This window comes from Panthera pardus, unplaced genomic scaffold (assembly GCF_024362965.1).
Source record: "Panthera pardus isolate Hobbes unplaced genomic scaffold, ASM2436296v1 HiC_scaffold_6, whole genome shotgun sequence".
Lineage (NCBI taxonomy): Eukaryota > Metazoa > Chordata > Mammalia > Carnivora > Felidae > Panthera > Panthera pardus.
Window position 1 is genome coordinate 38,347,077 of NW_026526991.1, and position 19,977 is coordinate 38,367,053.

Genomic DNA, 19,977 nt, shown 5'->3' on the forward strand with positions numbered 1-19,977 from the left:
AGTTCTATGATCTGTCTCTAAGCATCCCACTCTTTATGACTATCCAGATGCCAATTTTAGCTGACTAAAAAGTATGTGATACATTTACCAGACTAAACAGTAGTGATAAAAGAATACTATGATCTTTTTGTTAAATTTTTTCATCTTTATTTATTTTTGAGAGAGAGTGAAATAGAGAGAGCGAGTGAGCAGGGGAGGAAGAGAGAGAGACAGGGAGACACAGAATCCAAAGCAGGCTCCAGGCTCCGAGCTGGTAGCACAGAGCCCCATGTAGGGTCAAACTCATGAATCATGAGATCATGAGTGAGCCAAAGTCGGATGCTTAACTGACTGAGCCACCAGGTGCCCCCAAATGTACCATTATCTTAATTTAGGTAGCTTTGGCAGACTTTGTAAAAAAAAAAAACAAAAAACCCACTATTGGGTGAAACTGAAAGAATTCTGCAAAGTAACCTTCTAATTGATGAAAATATCCCAGAGCTGAGGCATATTGCAATTATATACATAACTGCATTTCAGCTGAACAACTTAAAGTCATTTGATTCTCTAAAACAGAGTAAGTCAATAAATCTAATATTTTTCGAGTAAATTGTATGTATTCTATACCAAGTGTTCAATTGCCATATCCCAATAGTCTGAAAAATACATTATTGTTAAACAGAATAAATCTTCCAGTGCCTAAATAATAGTGTTAAAAGTTAACTTCACTTGAAATTATGATTCTTGAATAGAGTTTTTGGAATCCCAAAGTTTAATTCCACTGGCATGTGCAGTCTACAGGTTCCTGAAGAGTGTGCATGACTTCAGTGCCATTTCCTGAGCAATACAGAGGCACAGATAAGTTTCGCACTCCATTTTCACGACAACACTTGCAGAATCTTAGATGGCTCTCGATATTGATGTTATATATGGTAGCAGATGGGCATTTTCCATCACAAGATGCAACATTTATCTATAAGGAGAGACAATGAGAAGAGAATTCTCAAAAATTTTAAAAACTGGCTATTTGATTCTACTAAGAAATCAAATGACAGCAAAACTTTATTATCACGTTAACTCTCAAGCTTCTATATGTTAGAAGACTGCAAAAAATACCAGGTTGAAACTAGTAACTTGAATAAATCAAAGAGATATACCATGGTGATGCCTAAGAGAGCAAGGCTGATGTAAATTAAACTATGAAATAAATGTGAATACACAACTAGACAGGTGTATGTAAAATGTTCGTCACAATCTAATGATTCTATTGTAATCTATATTATATCATGATGCATGTAGACTGAAGCATTGGAGAGGTCATATCAAACAGGGTAAAGTTAGAACTAGGACTTTTTTGCTGAGTAAAATTGCATAGTTAAGAAAATATGTAGTCAAATATATTTAGTGTTAATTTCTATCTCTCTAGATTGCAGTTATGATTCAGAACTATTGATTATTTATGCAGAATATTTTAATATTAGACTATACAAATAGTCTCAAAGTTAAATATTGTGACTATCGGCATTTTTTTGGCTTACAAACACATTTAGTGCTGTGATGCATGTACTTTTGGAAAGACACATGCTTTTCATGTAACAAATTATATTTTCCACTTACAGGGTTTTGACTTCTACAGTCCTGTTTCCTTATGATTGATTTAATGATCACTTTCTGGCATATTCTTTCTTCTCGTTTGCCTGATAAAATATAAAATGTATTTATTCATCTGAAGGCCCATGTCACATTATTTCTCTAATTCAATTAAACATGTGAATATATTAAAGTAAATAATATATATATTTATAGAATATATATTTCTATATTAAGATGAACTTAAAAGTTCCCCTCATATATTTTATGTTCAATATTTGTTTTCAGTTTCCAAATAGCTTTTTCTCATATTTTTTAATTTATACTTATCTCTTTATCTTATTCTCCTAGAATAGTTATCATAATCATAAATCATTCCATGCATGCAATAATGCTAGCATTAGCCTATGCTTATTACATATAGATAAAATATACACTTAAAATTCTAAAAATATGAAATGATTTTTAGAATGAGACATTGTAGAAGTATATATACATGTACATAATTAGGCATCTATACATATACACATAAATCTATTTTAAAATTAAAAACAGACTTAAAACCACTTTATCTTAATAGGTTTTAATATAAAATCATACATGTATATAATTGAATTATTTACCAACCTTTTTGAAATGTATGGATGAGTCATATTATACTTGATTTTATGGCTCTGAAATGATCTCTTATGACTTCACATTAAAAGACTTTATATTAATTAATGATATATTAATATGCTTCTGTATATGTGATGGACTATCACTTGATAATACATCAAGAAAATATATTTAATGCTATATAAGAGTATATGCAAATAATCTCTGAATCAGGATACAAAAAGACCAATGTTCTTACTAACTTGCTTTGCTACTTTTAGGAAACTCACGCAGATCATTCTGCTGAGTTTTCTTGTTCACAAAAGACTGGAATTAGATCTCCAGTTTCCAAACTATTTATTTAAGTTTAGCCACAAAATATTTATTTAAGTGCTCATATGAAATTCCAACATGCAAAGTATATAAAAGTTAAATTACTCCCGTTGAAGCAGAGAGGTGTAGCAAAGATTGCCTGAACTTAAGCTGTCCTTCCCAAGGTCACTCTTGACCTTCAAAGTGCTAGCTTTGGACATCACATTTCAGCTCTCATCTTAATTTCTCAGGAGCATTTGATCCAGTCTCCCACACTCTCCTCCTTGAAACACTTTTCACACTTGGCTTCTTAAAAACACCCTCTTTTGGTTTTCCTCCATCTCATTCGTGGTTCTTCCTCAGACTCCTATACTCGTTCTTTCTCCTTTCCCCAGCCTCCCAACTATAGCCTGGCTAGAGGTTCAGGGTTGGTGACAGAGGGCAAGCTGGTGTGTACCTTGTGATGCTTTCACTCAGTGGTTAGTTACTTTATTAACCTTTCTATTCTCATGTAGGAAGAAAGAATAGCCAAAAAGAAATCATCTTTAATGTGACCTCTGAGGTACCTACAATCTTCTTTCTGTCGCCTTCACCCCTGTGCTTGAGCAATCTTTGCTATTTCCCCTGCTTTCAATACTTTTTATTCTTCCAGGCTGGCTTCCCAAAGACATTCAGTCTCAACTCAGATGACACCTCACCACAGAGGCATTCTCTAACCACTCACTTAAGTTAGCAACCTAGCCCCCCACTCTCTATCCCTTTAATTCTGTACTATTTTCCTCTGTATCACTCATCACTACTTGACATAATAGTATATATTTATGTGGTCATTGTTTCTTCCCCTTCTTGATAATATGCACTAGGCATGCAGGTATTGTTTCATTCACTATCATAGTCCCAGTGCCTAAAAGAGTGTCTGATACATGGCAGGCACTTAATAGAAATCAGTTTGATAACTTCACTTGTGCAATGAATATAACTGGGACAGCATAAATTTGTTAGTTGGCTGAACTTATTTGTACCAAGAGGCATTTCCTATTCATTCCTTAAAGACTATTGCAACACACTTTGCTATTACACAGCACCTGCAATAGTATCCAACATCCAGTCTCTCCAAGATAGCCCAGTCACCCAGAAGCAAAGACTGAAGACAAGAATTCTGTGATACCAAGGCAGAAACTATTTCACAAGTCCTTACATGTCAGATGGGAGAAACTGAGGTAGCTTGGTATTATTCTGACTTGGCAGAATTGAAAGGTACTAGACCCAGGCATCGGACAGGCCTAAATCCATTACTGATTGGAGCCATCAACTTTTCTGAACCTTCATTTCCTTATCCATAGGGGAAACCATACCAACCTTCCCACCTAACCTCCCAGAACTGTTGTGAAAACTAGTTGCAATACACTCTGCAGTGGGCGTAATAGTGTTGACAGTGTAGGTAATAGATGGTAGTATTGTGGTCAGTAGCATAGAATTTCCACTGTCTGCCCTCAGATAACATAAAGTACTTACTTGTTTAATAATTAACATGGGGTTATAGAATCCAAGGTCCTTACTGAAGTCACAATACCATTCTCATCATAACCTACTTAACTTTATGTTCCAAGCAAAGTTGATACCACAGACACCTCTTAAACGTAAAATCTAGGAAAATCCCATGCAATACCTTTTGGGAAATGCAACAGTGAAGAAATTTCTAATATTTAAATTAAAATTAATCTAAATTAAAAATATTTTATTCATACTCCAGAAGACTGACAAAATAATTAACCACATGACATTTAAGTAATAACATTATAAAATGTGCTTCTCTCCTTGCATTATAGGATCTGAATTTTATGAAAAAAATCAAAGTCACCATGAGGAATTAAAACTAATCTATCAAATTAATGCATGTAATATGTCCTCACTTACAGATCTTGCAACAGCCTTCATTATAAAGCTTTACAATCCCTTCATTCTAGGAAGAGAGAAGGAATAAAGTCAAAACTCACAGTGTTTGTTCATTTCCTCCTAGACTAGACATAGAAAACTAACTCTCAGTATTTTTACTAAATATCACAAAGCCTTTATAAGAAAATGATAGAAATATAACTATTTCTAATAAGAATTTGTTGTTGAAACTAGGAGCAAATATTTTTGTTTCAATTTTGATTATTTTTTTACTAGTAATATGAAAAAAGTGCAAAAAGATTAACTTACTTAAAAGAATACTTTATTTATTTATTTCTTATAACACATTTTAAATGCCACACACACACACACACAAAAAACTTACCAGAACAAAGTTTTATAGGTACTCTAAATAGAAGTCATTATATTTTCAACTCCTTGAAATAACCAAACGTATTCTATGAGACAAGACTAAGTTCCTGAATATAATTAAATGTTAAAATGATGTATCCTTTCATTAATATTTATTATTCAAAAAAAAAACACCCCACTTCAGGATGACTGACTCTTACCTGATTAAGAAAATTTTATTAATTACATCTTGAGTTCTTACAGTAAGTTGTTCATTGCTTTTAGTAACTTATTAATTGCAATTTAAGCAAAAAGAATTTTGGCTATAAAAATGAACCTGTGAAATAAGATGACGCCTAAGATTCTTTCCAGAGCTGAAATCCTGTGACTTCACTATATATGTCTATCTAGCCAGCCAGCTAGCCACCATCACTAAAAGAGCACATCTTTAAAAAAAAAAATCAATAAGACCATGCTATTTCTCCGCATTGAAGAAAAATATTGCCTACACAATAGAATAGAGCGCACTTTTCATTAGGGATTGTTATCTTCTGAATAATTAACGCTACAAAGGGCCTTATAAGAAAAAGTATCACTTCCAAAAATCTACTTTCCCAATGGACTCTTCTCTGAGAAAATAAGAAACTGGGATATCTAAGCTAAAGGATCAGCAATGCTGTGACATGTGCCGACTTCCACCATGGCCTGTGCTCAGAGAAGCTAAGACAAATTTCACTTAGGCCAGCATGCATGAAAAAGTGAATGACATCATAAATCTGGCTGTGTGCTTAAGAAATAAAATTGGCCCACCTCAAATAGATTATTAATTCATGGTGAAAGAGATTCTAGTCTGCTGATCAAATGATTTTTCAATAATTATTTGATCTACATGTTAAAACCCTAGAGATAGCACAATGTTAATTCAGGGAGAATCAGAATTATTTGGAACGCCATTTATAACTGAAAATGGCAAACTGAATAGAGCTTTGATGTTTACATGAAAATAAAACATACACCAAAATAAATAAGCCACTACATATGTATGTACTACCTTGGAAAACATATTATTTTCTAAGTTATATTTAATACTATATTTTTTTAGATATAAAAAAGTACAAACCATTTTGCATTCAGTCTCATTAAAAGGGGGACAGACCATACTGTAGTTGAGAATCATTGTCCCTTCATCAGTCTTAACACATTCATATGTGGTACAATTATAGTGCCAGGTACTTCCCTCCTAAAAATAAGAGAACATTACTGTTTTGCTTATTAAAATGTGATGTATTTCTCTTTTCTTAATGTTCACTTATTTATTTTGAAAGAGAGAGTATGCATGTATGTGAGCTGGGTTGGGCAGAGAGAGAGGGAGAGAGAGAGAATCCCAAGCAGGCTCCATCCTGTCAGCACAGAGCTCAATGTGGGGCTTAGTCTCACAAACTATGAGATCATGACCTGAGCCAAAATCAAGAGTCAGGTGCTTAACTGTCTGAACCACCCAGGTGCCCCCAAATCTGGTATATTTTTAAGTAGAATATTTCCTATCCAAGTCAAGAGGCAGAGAACTTCTTGTGGCATAAAATGTCTATCTGGAAATATCCCCAAATTTATCTAAAAGGATTAAAATTACATATATGGGGTGTGTGTGTGTGTGTGTGTGTGTGTGTGTGTGTGTGTCTGGTTTCAAACTAGATCTGAGATGTAAATGTGAAATAAAGCAATAGAGAGAAAAGAAACAAATAGTGTCTGTTTCTACTACAAGATTAATTATCCAATTTGGCCAAATGTCAAAGGTCTTGTTCTAATATTCCCTCACTAATTATAAAACAACAAACCATATTAGTTAACACGCCTCCTTTCTTGAGATTTGTTTATTCTTCCTTCTACTCCCTTATCACCAAAAAATTTAAAAATCTTTGGAGGACAGTGATTATTGATTTATAGCCCTAGTTTTATATGCCTTATGGTTGTTTTAAAACACATTCCTATTCTTTTAACAAATTTTTAAACATAATAACTATTTCATTCCTGATTTCAGAATTCTTATTTAGATATAAAATCAGCTGAACATAATTATAACATAATTATTGGACTGTAATTGTTGATTTCTAATTTTATTTTACAACCCACATTTTAAAATGCTAGCCAAACTCTGGCTTGCAGTTTCCTTGTGCAGTAAGGAATTTGGATGAACTTCTTTTTCTCCAGATTCCATTTTAACTTATAAATATCTTTAGGTCTTCTAGGAACCTCAACTAGAAAAGATCTACAAGTCCAGGTATAAAAGGAAATAAAATATTCAAATTCAAATTAGAATTTTAATATTCAGCTCAAATAGTACTATCTTATTTATCTGAAATAAAAAATTAGTTGTCCCATAGAAATAAGATTTCTAGATAACTAAAGTTTATCTTTGAAAGAGCCAGGAGTTAACGATCCAGATGTACATTACCTTGATTGCATTACTTGTTGAATTCTAAGATTTTATCTATTTTTGAGAGAGAGAGTGCAAGCAGGGAAGGGGCAGAGAGAGAGGGGGAAAGAAGGTCCAAAGCGGGCTCTGCACTGACAGCAGAGAGCCCGATGTGGGTCTTGAACTCACGGACTGAGAGATCATGACCTGAACTGAAGTCGGAATTTCAACTGACTGAACCACCCACGCACCCCAGAATTCTCAAAAAAAATATTTTAACAGGGGTGCCTGGGTGGCTCAGTTTGTGAGTTTGTGAGTTTGCGAGTTTGAGCCCCGCATTGGGCTCTGCGCTGACAGTGTGGAGCCTGCTTGGGATTCTCTGTGTGCCCCTCCCCCCGGCCCCCCTCAATAAATAAACTTAAATATTCTGAACATAATTTAATCTTTTATTTACATCTCAGGCTACCCACTGTAAATACTAGTCATATGCACAGATGGCTCCTGGATTATTGATAACAGAGTTTATGTTGCCCTGTTACTAAAAGCCCCAAATTACTGTTTTTTCAAGTACACTCTGATTCCTTTTCCCTCACTGACACCTATGTCTTCATCACTTTAGAAGCTTCCATTTTCAAAACTCCTTCCTTAAAATAATATATTATAGGGGTGCCTGGGTGGCTTAGTTGGTTAAGAGTCTGACTCTGGATTTTGACTCAGGTCATGATCTCAAGGTTCATGAGATGAAGCCCTGCTTCTGGCTGGGCATGGAACCTGCTTAAGATTGTCTCTGTCCCTTTCTCTCTGCCCCTACCCCACTCGCAGGCACGCACTTTCTCTCTCAAAAATAAACAATATAATATAATAATGTAATATAATATATTATAAAATAGACATGTCGGGGCGCCTGGGTGGCTCGGTCGGTTAAGCGTCCGACTTCCACTCAGGTCATGATCTCACGGTCTGTGAGTTCAAGCCCTGCGTCGGGCTCTGTGCTGACAGCTCAGAGCCTGGAGCCTGTTTCAGATTCTGTGTCTCCCTCTCTCTCTGCCCCTCCCCTGTTCATGCTCTGTCTCTCTCTGTCTGAAAAATAAATAAACGTTAAAAAATTAAAAAAATAAAATAAAATAAAATAGACATGTCACTGTGATAAAACAGACAATATCAAAACTATTTAAATCAGTAACACTAGTGTGTGCATAATTGTGAAACATAGGCTATGGCACAAGACAATTGTTAATCTTATTTCATAAAATGAACAGAATTGGAGAAATCTGTTTTGGGGCTATGTGAGTAATCCCATGTAATTAAAAACACCAGAAGTAAGACCTCTAGGTAATTAAACTATTAATGGAAAAACCTAAGGATAGCAACAATAAATGTGAACTACTTTTAGGTAATGTAAGTTATGAGAAATGTACTAAATGTTATGAGTGATGTACTAAAATGAGAAAGTTCCATTTTCTAGTCTAAGGAAGGAATAGGTCAGTCTGCAAACATATATGGAGTTATTAGGAGATAACAGGAAAATTCTGAATAATTATTTCATTATTTTTAGTGGAAAGGTGTAATATAGCATTACTGACTCCTGAGATCTTCTTTGTAAAAAAAATTGTCAAATACTCAATCTTTTTTCTTATTTACCCATTGAAATCTTCAATACCTGAAATAATAACATGCTAACACCTTGAGTTTCATATTTCCATTAAAATGCTTCATTTTAAAGGAGTGAATAAAATAATAATGTTTTCCCCCTTTATTCTAAGATTAGAAAAAAGCAATTCTCAAAGCCCATTCCTCACATCTGTAAAAAAAAAAAAAAAGTGAGAATCTATAATAAAATATCTGTGAGAAATAAGTTAAATATATTCCTTTACAGCAGGAATTACCAGAAACTTTAAAATGTAACAAATGTAACTGTGTCTTATGTGCTGCATATGAGTGTGTTTATTGTGTGTAGAGTTGTGTGTGTGTGTGTGTGTGTGTGTGTGTGTGTGTGTGTGTGTCTGATAGTTTTCAAACTTACTGGACTTAAGAACATCTTAAGAAAATAGCACAGAGAGCTACCCTCCAAGGAACATATTTTAGGGACTAAGGAATTCATACCTCATATATAACTGATGTTCCATTTTCCATTTGAAATTTGCAGGATACATTTTTGCAGGTACCACAGCAATCATAATCACTTGGAGATGGAGTATATACCTGGTGCTGTATATAATGACAGTACATTTAGTTAGCCACACAACAATACCAGTAGTTTTAATGAATCCACTCTGAAAGTGCTTCCCAGTATACCTATATGCTCTCTCAGAACACCTGTAAGCATTTAAAAGGTTGAATTTGAGGCACTTCAAATAATAATTTACTTCATGATTTAGAAATGAAGTAAATATTAACCTTTACATCTAGCAGCCAAGATTCATTAAGCAGGTCAAGTAAGCTGTATAGATAAATAGATAATAAGGCTCAAGATGGTACACAGGGAAAGGAAAATATGCATTATATACATTAGACATTACTAGATTACTGAACTATTCAAGTGTATACTTTTAACTTATGGAATATTCACCAGTTAAAATTCTATAGCTGCCATTTTATTATTAATTTAACTCTCACCAGAATGACTTACAAAGAATACTTACAATGTCACATTCTTTTGAACAGTTCACCATTGTAAAATTCAGAGTGTGAAAGCCTGTATGGTTATCTTTTTCTTCCAGACACTCCACTGTATAACAAAAGTCCCCTTCCAAATACTTTATCATAGACTGGCCAGGATTCAATACTGATACTTCTTGAAATACACACACCTCATCCTTTTCTAAGAAAAGAAAAACAGTCAAGGAAAAGTACTATTTTGAGGATTTTTTTTATTAATCATTCAATGGAAGTTGTATTTAAGTTTATGTTTTCACTGTGATGTGTAATTTTTTCAAAACCAATAATGATCTTTCCCTTTATATATTGTTAATAACTCAAGAGTTTACTTAATAATGAATGTAGCACATTTAGTCCCACTCTTTACTGTCTGAACTGCCTTCAGAAGCTATACTTTATAGCAGATTCCAGAATTTTAGATCTAAGTGATCATCAAGCTGTTTGTTCTCTCTTCTGGAAACATAACATGACAATTTGATGGAGTAGATATAGAATGAGGCAAAAGCCAAATCAACAGTGGTAGGGCCTTTCGTGGTGGGATTGTATAACATTTCATGGTTTTTAATGGTTATTTTTAGATAAATTTTTCAATTTTGTTGTGCTGCAAAATAAATAGTGCTATACATTATGCTTGATGATTAAGGTAGCTAATACAAAGTAAAAGTGGCATATTAAGGTAGGCTAGAAAGTGATGAAAATACAGCTCAGAAGCTCTCTGTGCCTTGCTAACACCGAATTTAAGCCTTCTCTTATATAAAAATGCAAGTTTAAAGCTGTTGAATAAGCTTTTTTTCCTATTAAGCTATTAACACTTAATATGAAGATTTGCTATGTTGTAGAAAAACCAACTCTATGCTTTGCAATGTTAGCATGCATAATGATAGAACAATGATCAAAGTCTCTCACTTCTGGATGGATGTTGTAAAAATAGTAAATACATGTATTTAAAAGGACCATAAAATCAACTTTCAATTCTGAAAAGCCTCTACAAAACATATTTGTTGTTCTGTCCCATTAAGGTATCTATCAGAACATTTAGAGCTATTACAAAAGAGGCAACTGAAAAATGATAATGAATTTTTATACTCAAAAACTGGCACACACTTAATCAAATGGGTTAAAATGTGTGATACAACTCAAAGAAAATACTTTTTAATTTATTAATAGTGACCAGATAAAAATCGTATTCATCGCATTTAGTAGTGAGAAGAAACATAGTTACCACAGAGATACCGTATACATCCACAGTCACTCTGAAAGTTCTGATCTACTGCAGTAAATTCTCCCTGTTAGAAAGATATTATTATTAAACGTGACTTACCCAGCTTCTCATATGACAACTGTAAAGATATATACACAGTATAAATTTAGTAAGTTCCCTACCATACAGCCAGACACATATCAGGTGCTTAATAAATATTTGATAGTGAACAGGCTTTGATTAACCCGGTGGTCATTTAATTAACAGCCCACAGAAAAAAATTCACAACAAACACGATGATGGCGGCACTTAATCTCTCCAAATTTTAATTCCTTTATCTATTAAATGAGTGAAGGTAGAGAAGATGATCTTTATGGTCTTTACTGACTTGAAAATATTGCTTGGTTCTGAGCTTCTAGCGGGCAATTGGAGATAAGAGAATACTTGCTAATCCTGGAAATTGTGCTTGATGCGAATGTTCTTGATCTTCTCTATCAAGGTGGCCCAAGGTCCTGATGTTTACATGGAGCAAGGATGCCATAGTATATAAGGCAGGAGCAAAAGAGTATGGTAGAGTGACGAATAGCATGCATGGACTCAGGAATAAGGCCGTCCTGTGCCCACCTCGGCTCTGCTGCCTACAAGCTGTGTGATCTAGGGCAAGTTGCTAAGCTGGTCTTCTCCTCACTTCCCTCATCTGTAAAATGGGGATAATAACATTGCCTACCTCTTAGGGTTTTTTTAGAAAAAATAATGGGTGAATTCACGTAAAGAACTTACCATAGGGCAGACACACAGCAAGTGCAGTATAACCTTCAGGTGTCGATGAAATGCCTCCATACCAATGCTTAAACATTATCCTATCAGAAATGGTATCTATTCCTCTCAGTATAGGACCAAGTTTAAAGTTTCAAGAATTGCATTTTAAAGAGCAACTTTTTCTGAGAGCATTTTATTTTCATGTGATGTCAGTAAAAAAAATTAATTTGATTTGTAATGTAAAAAATGACTCTAATAAATTCATAGTAACATATAAAGGGTACTTTTCCCCATAAGCTAATAATATCTTACCTTCTATAGTGCTTTACAAGCTGTAGTTTCATACACATTAACTCATTTGGTCTTTTATGATTTTTAGTTATTACCCAATTCCAAAGGGATTGGAAATAAAATGTTAGAAACATGGAGTTAGAAAAATAAATCAAATTCTCCCATGGCATAGGCTCCAAGTTGGTGTGTTTAACTCCCAAGGAAGCATCCCTCTCCTTTAAAATCAGTAACAACATCACCTTAAGCTGTTTGCACTTTTTGGCTCCTGAGAATAGCGCTTGCTATGAATGGTCATGTACAAGCTTTTGTGTGGACTTATGTATTCATTTCTCATGGATATACACCTAGGAGTGGAATTTCTGGGGCATATAATACATATATATATATATATATATATATATATATATACACATATATATAGCCTTTTGTCTTTCACAGTGTATTCCAAAACAGATGTATCATTTTACATTCCCACCAGTATCATATGAAGGTTCTAATTTCTCCACATCCTTGCCAACATGTATTATTATCTGTCTTCTTAGTGAGTGTGAAGTGATATCTCGCTGTAGTTCGGATTTTCATTTAACTGAAAGCTAATGATCTTATGAATCTTTTCATGTGCTATTGGCCACTGTATACCTTTATTTGGATAAACATCTAGACATATTCAAACAATGGAATATTATTTAACAGTAAAAAGGAATGAAGTGTGGACACATACTGCAACACAGATGAACCTTGAAAACATTATGCTAAGTGAAAGGAATCACAAAACCACATATTATAGGATTCCACTTATATGAAATATTCAAGATAGGAAAATCTTTAGAGCTAGAACAGATTCCTAGGGCTGGGAAGTTTGGAGGAAATAAGGGGTGAGTGCTGACAGGTGCAGAGTTTCTCTGGGGGTTAATAAAATTGTTCTAAAGTTGATTTTGTTGATGGTGGCAGAATTCTATGAACATAATAAAAACCACGGAACCATATACTTTAAATGGCTGAATTGTGTGGTGTGTGAACTATATTTCAATAAAGTTGCTATTTAAAAACAGAAATACTGCAAAGGCCTACCATAAACTCTTTAGGTTGAGATACATTTGTTGTGTATGTGAATAAGCTGATGTGATTTAAAATAATATACCATCTTAGACACTGAAACAAATGTTTAGCAACTATTCAGAGTAGGTACTCAAGAACAATGGGTCAGGTCAATGCTTGTATAGAATCATGAATGTTAAAACTATATCATGCATGTGGTTACATATATTCATGTAGGATGTTCAAGAATATTGCAGCTACTGCATATGTTCTGTGTGCCTAGCACAGTGCTAATATATAAAATAGCAGGCACTCAACAGATGCTTGGAGTATTGAGTAATGTGAAATTTTGATTCATAATTAATATTCAGACATTGAAAGTTGAGCTGGAAAAAAAGCTAGATAGGCCAGCATCTAGCCTAAATATTGGAGATGGAGAAGAACACAGAGAAAAGGTAAGTGGAGAATGGTAGAAACCCACAAGAAGAAACAAACAAACAACAACAACAAAAAACAGGACAGAGAGGGATGGACAGTAAAGTGGTTGGTGAGTTGGTGGTCAGGCTAAGACAGGTGTTAAAGGGGCACATACACACAGGCATACACAACACGCCCAGAGTTAAGGTAACAACCAGAACAAGTTTAAAGAATAAACATACAGGCTTCTCCCCAAAAACACTTCAAAAGACCCAGAACACAGTAGGCACAAAATCCCATAGGATGAGGGTTAGATTTATCTTGTGTTTGAAGTTATTGAAATGTCTCAAGATGCTTTATTACCTCTTCCAGGCCAGCAGGAGAGCTCTGAATGAGGCTGGGTAGAGGTGAAACCACAGGGTCTCTACTTAGCTGCTTCTTTGGTGATCAGTGTTTACCCAAGGACCCAGGACTCTTGGACTTTTGATGTGCAAGCCTTGTAACCTTAAAGATTTTGTAGATATTTCTCTGTGTGTGTCCATGTATGTGTGTGTCTCTGTTTCTAGCTCTCTCTCTCTCTCGCTCGCTCTCTCTCCGTTTCCCCCCCCCCCCCCACCCACCCCTACACACATGTTACAAAGGGCCAGGGTCCTATTTTTTATCCTCCTAAATTCAACCTCTCCCTAGTCCCTCTATACAGATCTTGCTATACCCAAGGTTCTCATTCATGAATGGCTGTAACAGTCTCTGGCTGATCTACTTCCCTCTAATGTTTTACTGTCCTTATCCTGCTACACAGGAAGAGCAAAATTAACTCAAACACTCAATTTTCATCATAATATCCATCCTGTGCAGGACCCTCTTTCTCTCCTATCATATTAAATGTGCAGTGAGTTCCTCAGAATAGGGCTGTGCTATTTCAAGTGTCTGGTCCCATCACCACACAAAGTGGTTTTCAACAAATGTTAGTTGAATGAAGAACTGCAAAGAAAAAATAAATAAATAACATCTACATTCTTCCATCTCATCCTTAAAGCCAACCTCAATACACCAAGTTGTATAGTTCTTCATCTCCCATTGTTCCTTGCTCTACCTCCAGTTAGCTTTTTCTCAAGGCAAGAGTCATCATTACCTTTTAGCCTACGTATCTTACCTCACCTTTTGGTGTGTTTATTCATGTTCATCCTAGCGTCTATGTGGAATAGTTCAATTCCTTTCATCCATTATTCTAACCTGTCACTTTCTTCCAAATTTTTCTTGATAGTGAACTTCCCTGGAAAGTTCTCCATGATATATTGTATTAATTTTGTAATAATAATTATAGCTAATACTTATTGTGCTCTTTCTATGTGTCAAGTACTATCTAAATATTTAATATATATTAACTTATTTCATTCATCTGATATAGGTATTGTTATTATGTTTATTTTTTTAAGTTTATTTATTTATTTTAAGGGACGAAGACAGGGGGGAGGGACAGAGAGAGACAGAATTCCTAGCAGACTCCACACGGTCAGTGCAGAGCCGAAAGTGGGGCTCGAACTCACAAATCGTGAGATCATGACCTGACCTGAAACCAAGAGCTGGACGCTTGTTATTACTTTTATATTGCAGATGAGGAAAGTGAAGTACGACTAAAAAAAGTCCAACACAGGAATAAAAACAAGGCAGTTTCAACTTGCTTTTGTTATTTAAACTTATGTCTTCGCTGTAGTTTTTAATAGAAATGAAAGAGTTATGGCAAAGTAGAAAGAATAAAGGAATACACAAGACACACACATAAAACAACCCTTGGTTTGAGTCCTGAAGATCTCAGTCAGTCATTTACTCTCTCTGGACCTCAATTTCCTTATTTACAAAATGTTCATATAACTCTTAAGAAGGTACAGTTACATGTTTATATCCCCTCTTCCTCCACAACAGATGCATCTTTGGCACAATTTCTTGAAGAATCACTAGGGACACCTCTCAATATGGAGGTAATCTTTTTTTCCAATGTTTTGCTTTATTTTCAGACCAGTGAAGTCAAATAGGCATAAGACTAATAGATTCAGTCACCAATGAAAAAAATAATGTATTGCATTTTCTTATCTCAAATAAATAAAAAAGGTTCACTGCTCCCTGATACCAGCACATGTTACTTTAATCTACTTCAGTATCATTTAATAAGGATAATTTCATTAACTCTGACAACTCAGAAATAAGGGGGATAAAGCAAGAATTAAACTAATTTACATAATATGACAGTTCAATCAAAATGTGTGTTCTTACCACTTCACAAGCTGGCATAACAAGGTTTCCACAGCTACATTCTAAAAGGCAAAAATCAACATATTTATATTGATCAGAACACATTACTGTACTGTAATAAAACTTTGAAGTATGAAAATTAGTTACCGCAATGCCATGTTGGACAACATTGACCAGATACATTTTCTTTTACAAGGTTCATATCTTCTGCACAGTTGAGTAGTGGTGTAGGACAAAGATTTGGGTCACAAACTAAACAGAAAAAAATGACGTGGATGAAGATTAGCCTCTTGTAAAAGCGCGTCCTCACCAGCTACCATTTAGTTCACAGCCATTGCTGATATAGGGCACAGATTCCTATCTTCCCACTGCTACCTCTCCCACCACTCATTGGCCATGTATTGGTGAGCATGGAATGCATGAAAACAGGAGTATAACCAGGACCAGCTCATCAGGTGAAGGGCCCTGAGAAACACTAGGTGTGCAAGAAGAGAAAGGAAGTGGAGAAGGTATGGAATCACCTGGAAAGCTGGTCTTTGTAGGATGATGAAAAAAGTCATAGTAATCTATTTTGGGGAGGTAATGATATTATCCAAGAAGAGCTCTTAGATATATAAAAACATTGCATACATTTAATATATATTTTATATGCTAGAATTCAATGAAGGTGTGATATAACAGCACAACTAAGATTCATGAGGCTTCTTAAATATTGGACACATCTAAACATTTTAAATTAGTTAAGATATACTTACCACAGTAATACTGAGGACAACAGAAATGTGTAGTATTAAGATCCACAGTGAGAAACTCCCCATCAGTACATAGTGGAATAGGTTCAGTGCAAGATTCACAAACTAAAGGTAAAACAAAAGGTCAGAAGTCACAGCTGAGCTAAAAACAAGTGATTAATTCACATTATGACACACATATAAACCATCATGTTCAATAAAATAGGAAACAGGGAAAACAAGTCTTTAACAGACAGATTTCCTCATTTGGTCATAAAAACAACAATACTAAGTATATTGCTTTATGCTTTCCAAGCACAGCGAGAAAAGCATTAAGATTTCTGGAGCAACTTTCTTTTTTCTAGGATCAAAATGTCATTGATTTATTTACTTAAGTTTTCTGAATTCACTACCCTTGATTACTCTAGTTTACGGATGGATGGATAATATAGTAGGCATGTGTTCTTTGGGGTTGTTCAGTATCCCTTTCCCAACTTTGATTACAATTCTCTGAATGACCTTGAGGAAATGCCCCACCCACAGTCTTGGAGTGACTCTTCATAAAGGTGCCTGACCCTCAGCAGGCCTCTGTGAATCTCTCTCTATGGCATTTGAATCATAAATAGAGACACACCAGGGCAGGAAATGGATGTTGCTGAGTCAGTCATTAGTGACTGCCACCTACAATAGCTGATTTCTTTCCTTCCCAGGGCGTGGTCTGCTTCATCTTGCTCCTACAAAATCTTGATTCCCAAGCCTTCCACTAATTGGTTGTGTTAAGCTAGCTGGAATCAATCCCTTTTGCCACTTGCACTCAAAGAAACTTAACTGGTAGAAAGAGATGTGTTTTGATTTCCATAGGTACATCTGAAGCCTACGTTAATCACCAGTCTTAGATATGATAATCCACTTGCAATGAAAAACAGAGAACTTTTTAGTTTTCAATGTCCATTTCATCAGATGGAATATATAGCTTCATAGACAGTCTTTTCCTGGACACCTTTCATCTCTACCATTCTCTTCCAGCATCATCATGCTCACACATATATCACACATTTTATATAAAATGAATTTTTTAAAAATTTGCTTAATGTTTATTTATTTTTGAGAGACAGAGAGGACAGAGCATGAGCAAGGAGGGGGCAGAGAGAGAAGGAGACACAGAATAGTAGGCCCCAGGCTCTGAGCTGTCAGCACAGAGCCTGACGCGGGGCCCGAACTCATGAACCACGAGATCATGACCTGAGCCAAAGTCAGATGCTTAACTGACTGAGCCACCCAGGCGCCCCTATATAAAATGAAATTTTAAAGAGGTTCTATAATGGCTTGGCAGAGTCCATTATTTTAGTTGGTTCTTCAAGAAAAGCCAAGGCTAAATTTTTCTCCAAAAACAATTGGTGCTAGCCTTATTAAAGAAAAAAAATACTTAATTATATTGCCTTGAGCGTGTTTTGACTGGTATATATAGTCCATATATATGTTTTTAAAAAAAAACTAATGTTTATTTTTGACAGAGAGAGAGAGAGACAGAGCATGAGCAAGGGAGGGGCAGAGAGAGAGGGAGACACAGAATCCGAAGCAGACTCCAGGTTCTGAGCTGTCAGCACAGAGCCCGATGCAAGGCTCGAACTCACAGACCACAAGATCATGACCTGAGCTGAAGTTGGACGCTCAACTGACTGAGCCACCCAGGCGCCCCGAGTCCATATATATGTTAAGTGAACATAGAGCTAACCGTAATAATTGTCAAGAGTCATTTAAAATGCTGTACTTTCTTTTCAAATGTTCTTATTCAGTTGAGTTTCTATCAGTATATTAGCAGAATATTGGTTACCATGAGTCCCATAAAATTCACATCAAATAAAAGATTTTCCCTCCCTTTGTTCCAAAAAGTTATCTTATAGAACACTTACCACAGAGAGGAGAAAAACAGCAAGGCTCTTCCTGTTGAACTTGAATCATGAATTGATCTTCTCTGCATTCTGGAATTGAAATACTGGGGCATTTCAATGGGTCACATTCTGCAAAAACACAAAGATATTTGAAAATTTGTATAGAGTGAAATGATTAGATAAAGTAGCATGGTTTACTTCTCTTTGAATGTATCTGTATCCTGCTAACTCAGTGTGTGGTTGGTAGGGGAGGATTCCCATACAGCACCAAGTAATTCTCCAGACACCAGCTGGGTGTCCTACAATTCAACTCAATTCTATCTATAAACACTAGTTACAAGCCCACCTTGTATAGCCCATACTGCTGGCTGACTGGCTATAAATCAGAGGTTCCCACATCTTCTTCCTTGAGTTTGATTAATTTACTAGAACAGCTAGCAGAACTCAGAGAAACATTGCACTTACTAGATCACCAATTTATTATAAAAGAAAATAACTCAGGAATAAACAGATGGAAGATATGCATAGGGCAAGGTATAGGGAAAGGGTTGGGAGTTCTTGTGCCCTCTCAGAACACACCAGGCCCCGAATTTCCTTGTGTTCACTATCCTGGAAGTTCTCTAAACCTCATCCTCCTTGGGGTTTTTTATGGAGACCTTATTACATAAACCTGATTGGTTAAATTTTTGGCCATTGAAGATCTCATCAAACCTCCAGCCCCTTTCCCCTCCTTGGAGATCATGGGGTGGGACTGAAAGTTCCAACCTCCAATCACCTCATTGATTCCCCTGGCAAGGGGAAATCATTAACTCATTAACATAACAAAAGACACTTCCTAGTTCTCCTCACTTTGGAAAAGCCAAGGATTAGGAGCTCTGTGGTGAGAAGGGGGTGGAAGACCAGATCTATATCTCTTATTATAAATCACAATATCACACCTGCTATTTCCTATATATTTCTGCTAAGATTAAGATTTTTACATTGAGTTAATTATCTAAATAGATGTATTAATATAATATATAAACAAAATATCTACATATGTATTTATAAAGAAATTGCAGGTTAAAAAAGAACTATCTTTAGCAAGACAACTCCACAATATTTTATAACCAATCATTTTCTTGTAGACACAGAGAGTGAGAATCTAATCCACTATTCTGAGCAAACAATAAACCTGACTCTTAATGCTCCTAGTTAATAACTCACCACATTGATACTGTGGGCAACAAGAAAGAGGACTATGGCCAACAACCAATTTTTGACTATCCGTACATGTTGGAATGGCAGTTTCACATAAGGTCATGTCACAACCTGGAAATAAGAAACAGAAGCGTTAAAATATTCATGAATATAACTAAAATCTGTGCTTTATGCTGCAATTAAACACATTCAGCTCACAAATGGGTCATATGTGAAAAGGTTGCCAATCGAAGGTTTATTTATTATGGTCTTTCACCCTCGACTGTCACAAGTCAAAGATTCCCAGAAACGTTCTCTTGTCACATATTATTGAATATTATTAATTGTTAATAGCCAGAGTTTTGTGTGTGTATTTGCAAAATCGGCAAAAACACGAATGAGATAAAACTTGCTTTGAGAGAA

The 19,977-nt window shown here is 35.3% G+C and overlaps 1 protein-coding gene across 1 annotated transcript in view; it reads right to left on the minus strand.

Moving 5' to 3' along the window:
• Window positions 1–401: 401 nt before the first annotated feature.
• OTOGL (otogelin like) overlaps window positions 402–19,977 on the minus strand; it is a 137,022-nt gene continuing 117,446 nt past the window's right edge. The window contains exons 47-58 of the mRNA XM_053895292.1: window positions 19,582–19,686; window positions 18,397–18,504; window positions 16,508–16,609; window positions 15,900–16,004; window positions 15,774–15,814; window positions 11,019–11,082; window positions 9,781–9,959; window positions 9,242–9,346; window positions 5,846–5,965; window positions 4,396–4,441; window positions 1,597–1,676; window positions 402–952 (exon numbers count right to left, since the gene is read on the minus strand). Of these exons, the coding sequence (XP_053751267.1) occupies window positions 752–952; window positions 1,597–1,676; window positions 4,396–4,441; window positions 5,846–5,965; window positions 9,242–9,346; window positions 9,781–9,959; window positions 11,019–11,082; window positions 15,774–15,814; window positions 15,900–16,004; window positions 16,508–16,609; window positions 18,397–18,504; window positions 19,582–19,686 (1,256 nt within the window). The 3' untranslated portion in view covers window positions 402–751. The remainder of the gene's footprint in view (window positions 953–1,596; window positions 1,677–4,395; window positions 4,442–5,845; window positions 5,966–9,241; window positions 9,347–9,780; window positions 9,960–11,018; window positions 11,083–15,773; window positions 15,815–15,899; window positions 16,005–16,507; window positions 16,610–18,396; window positions 18,505–19,581; window positions 19,687–19,977) is intronic.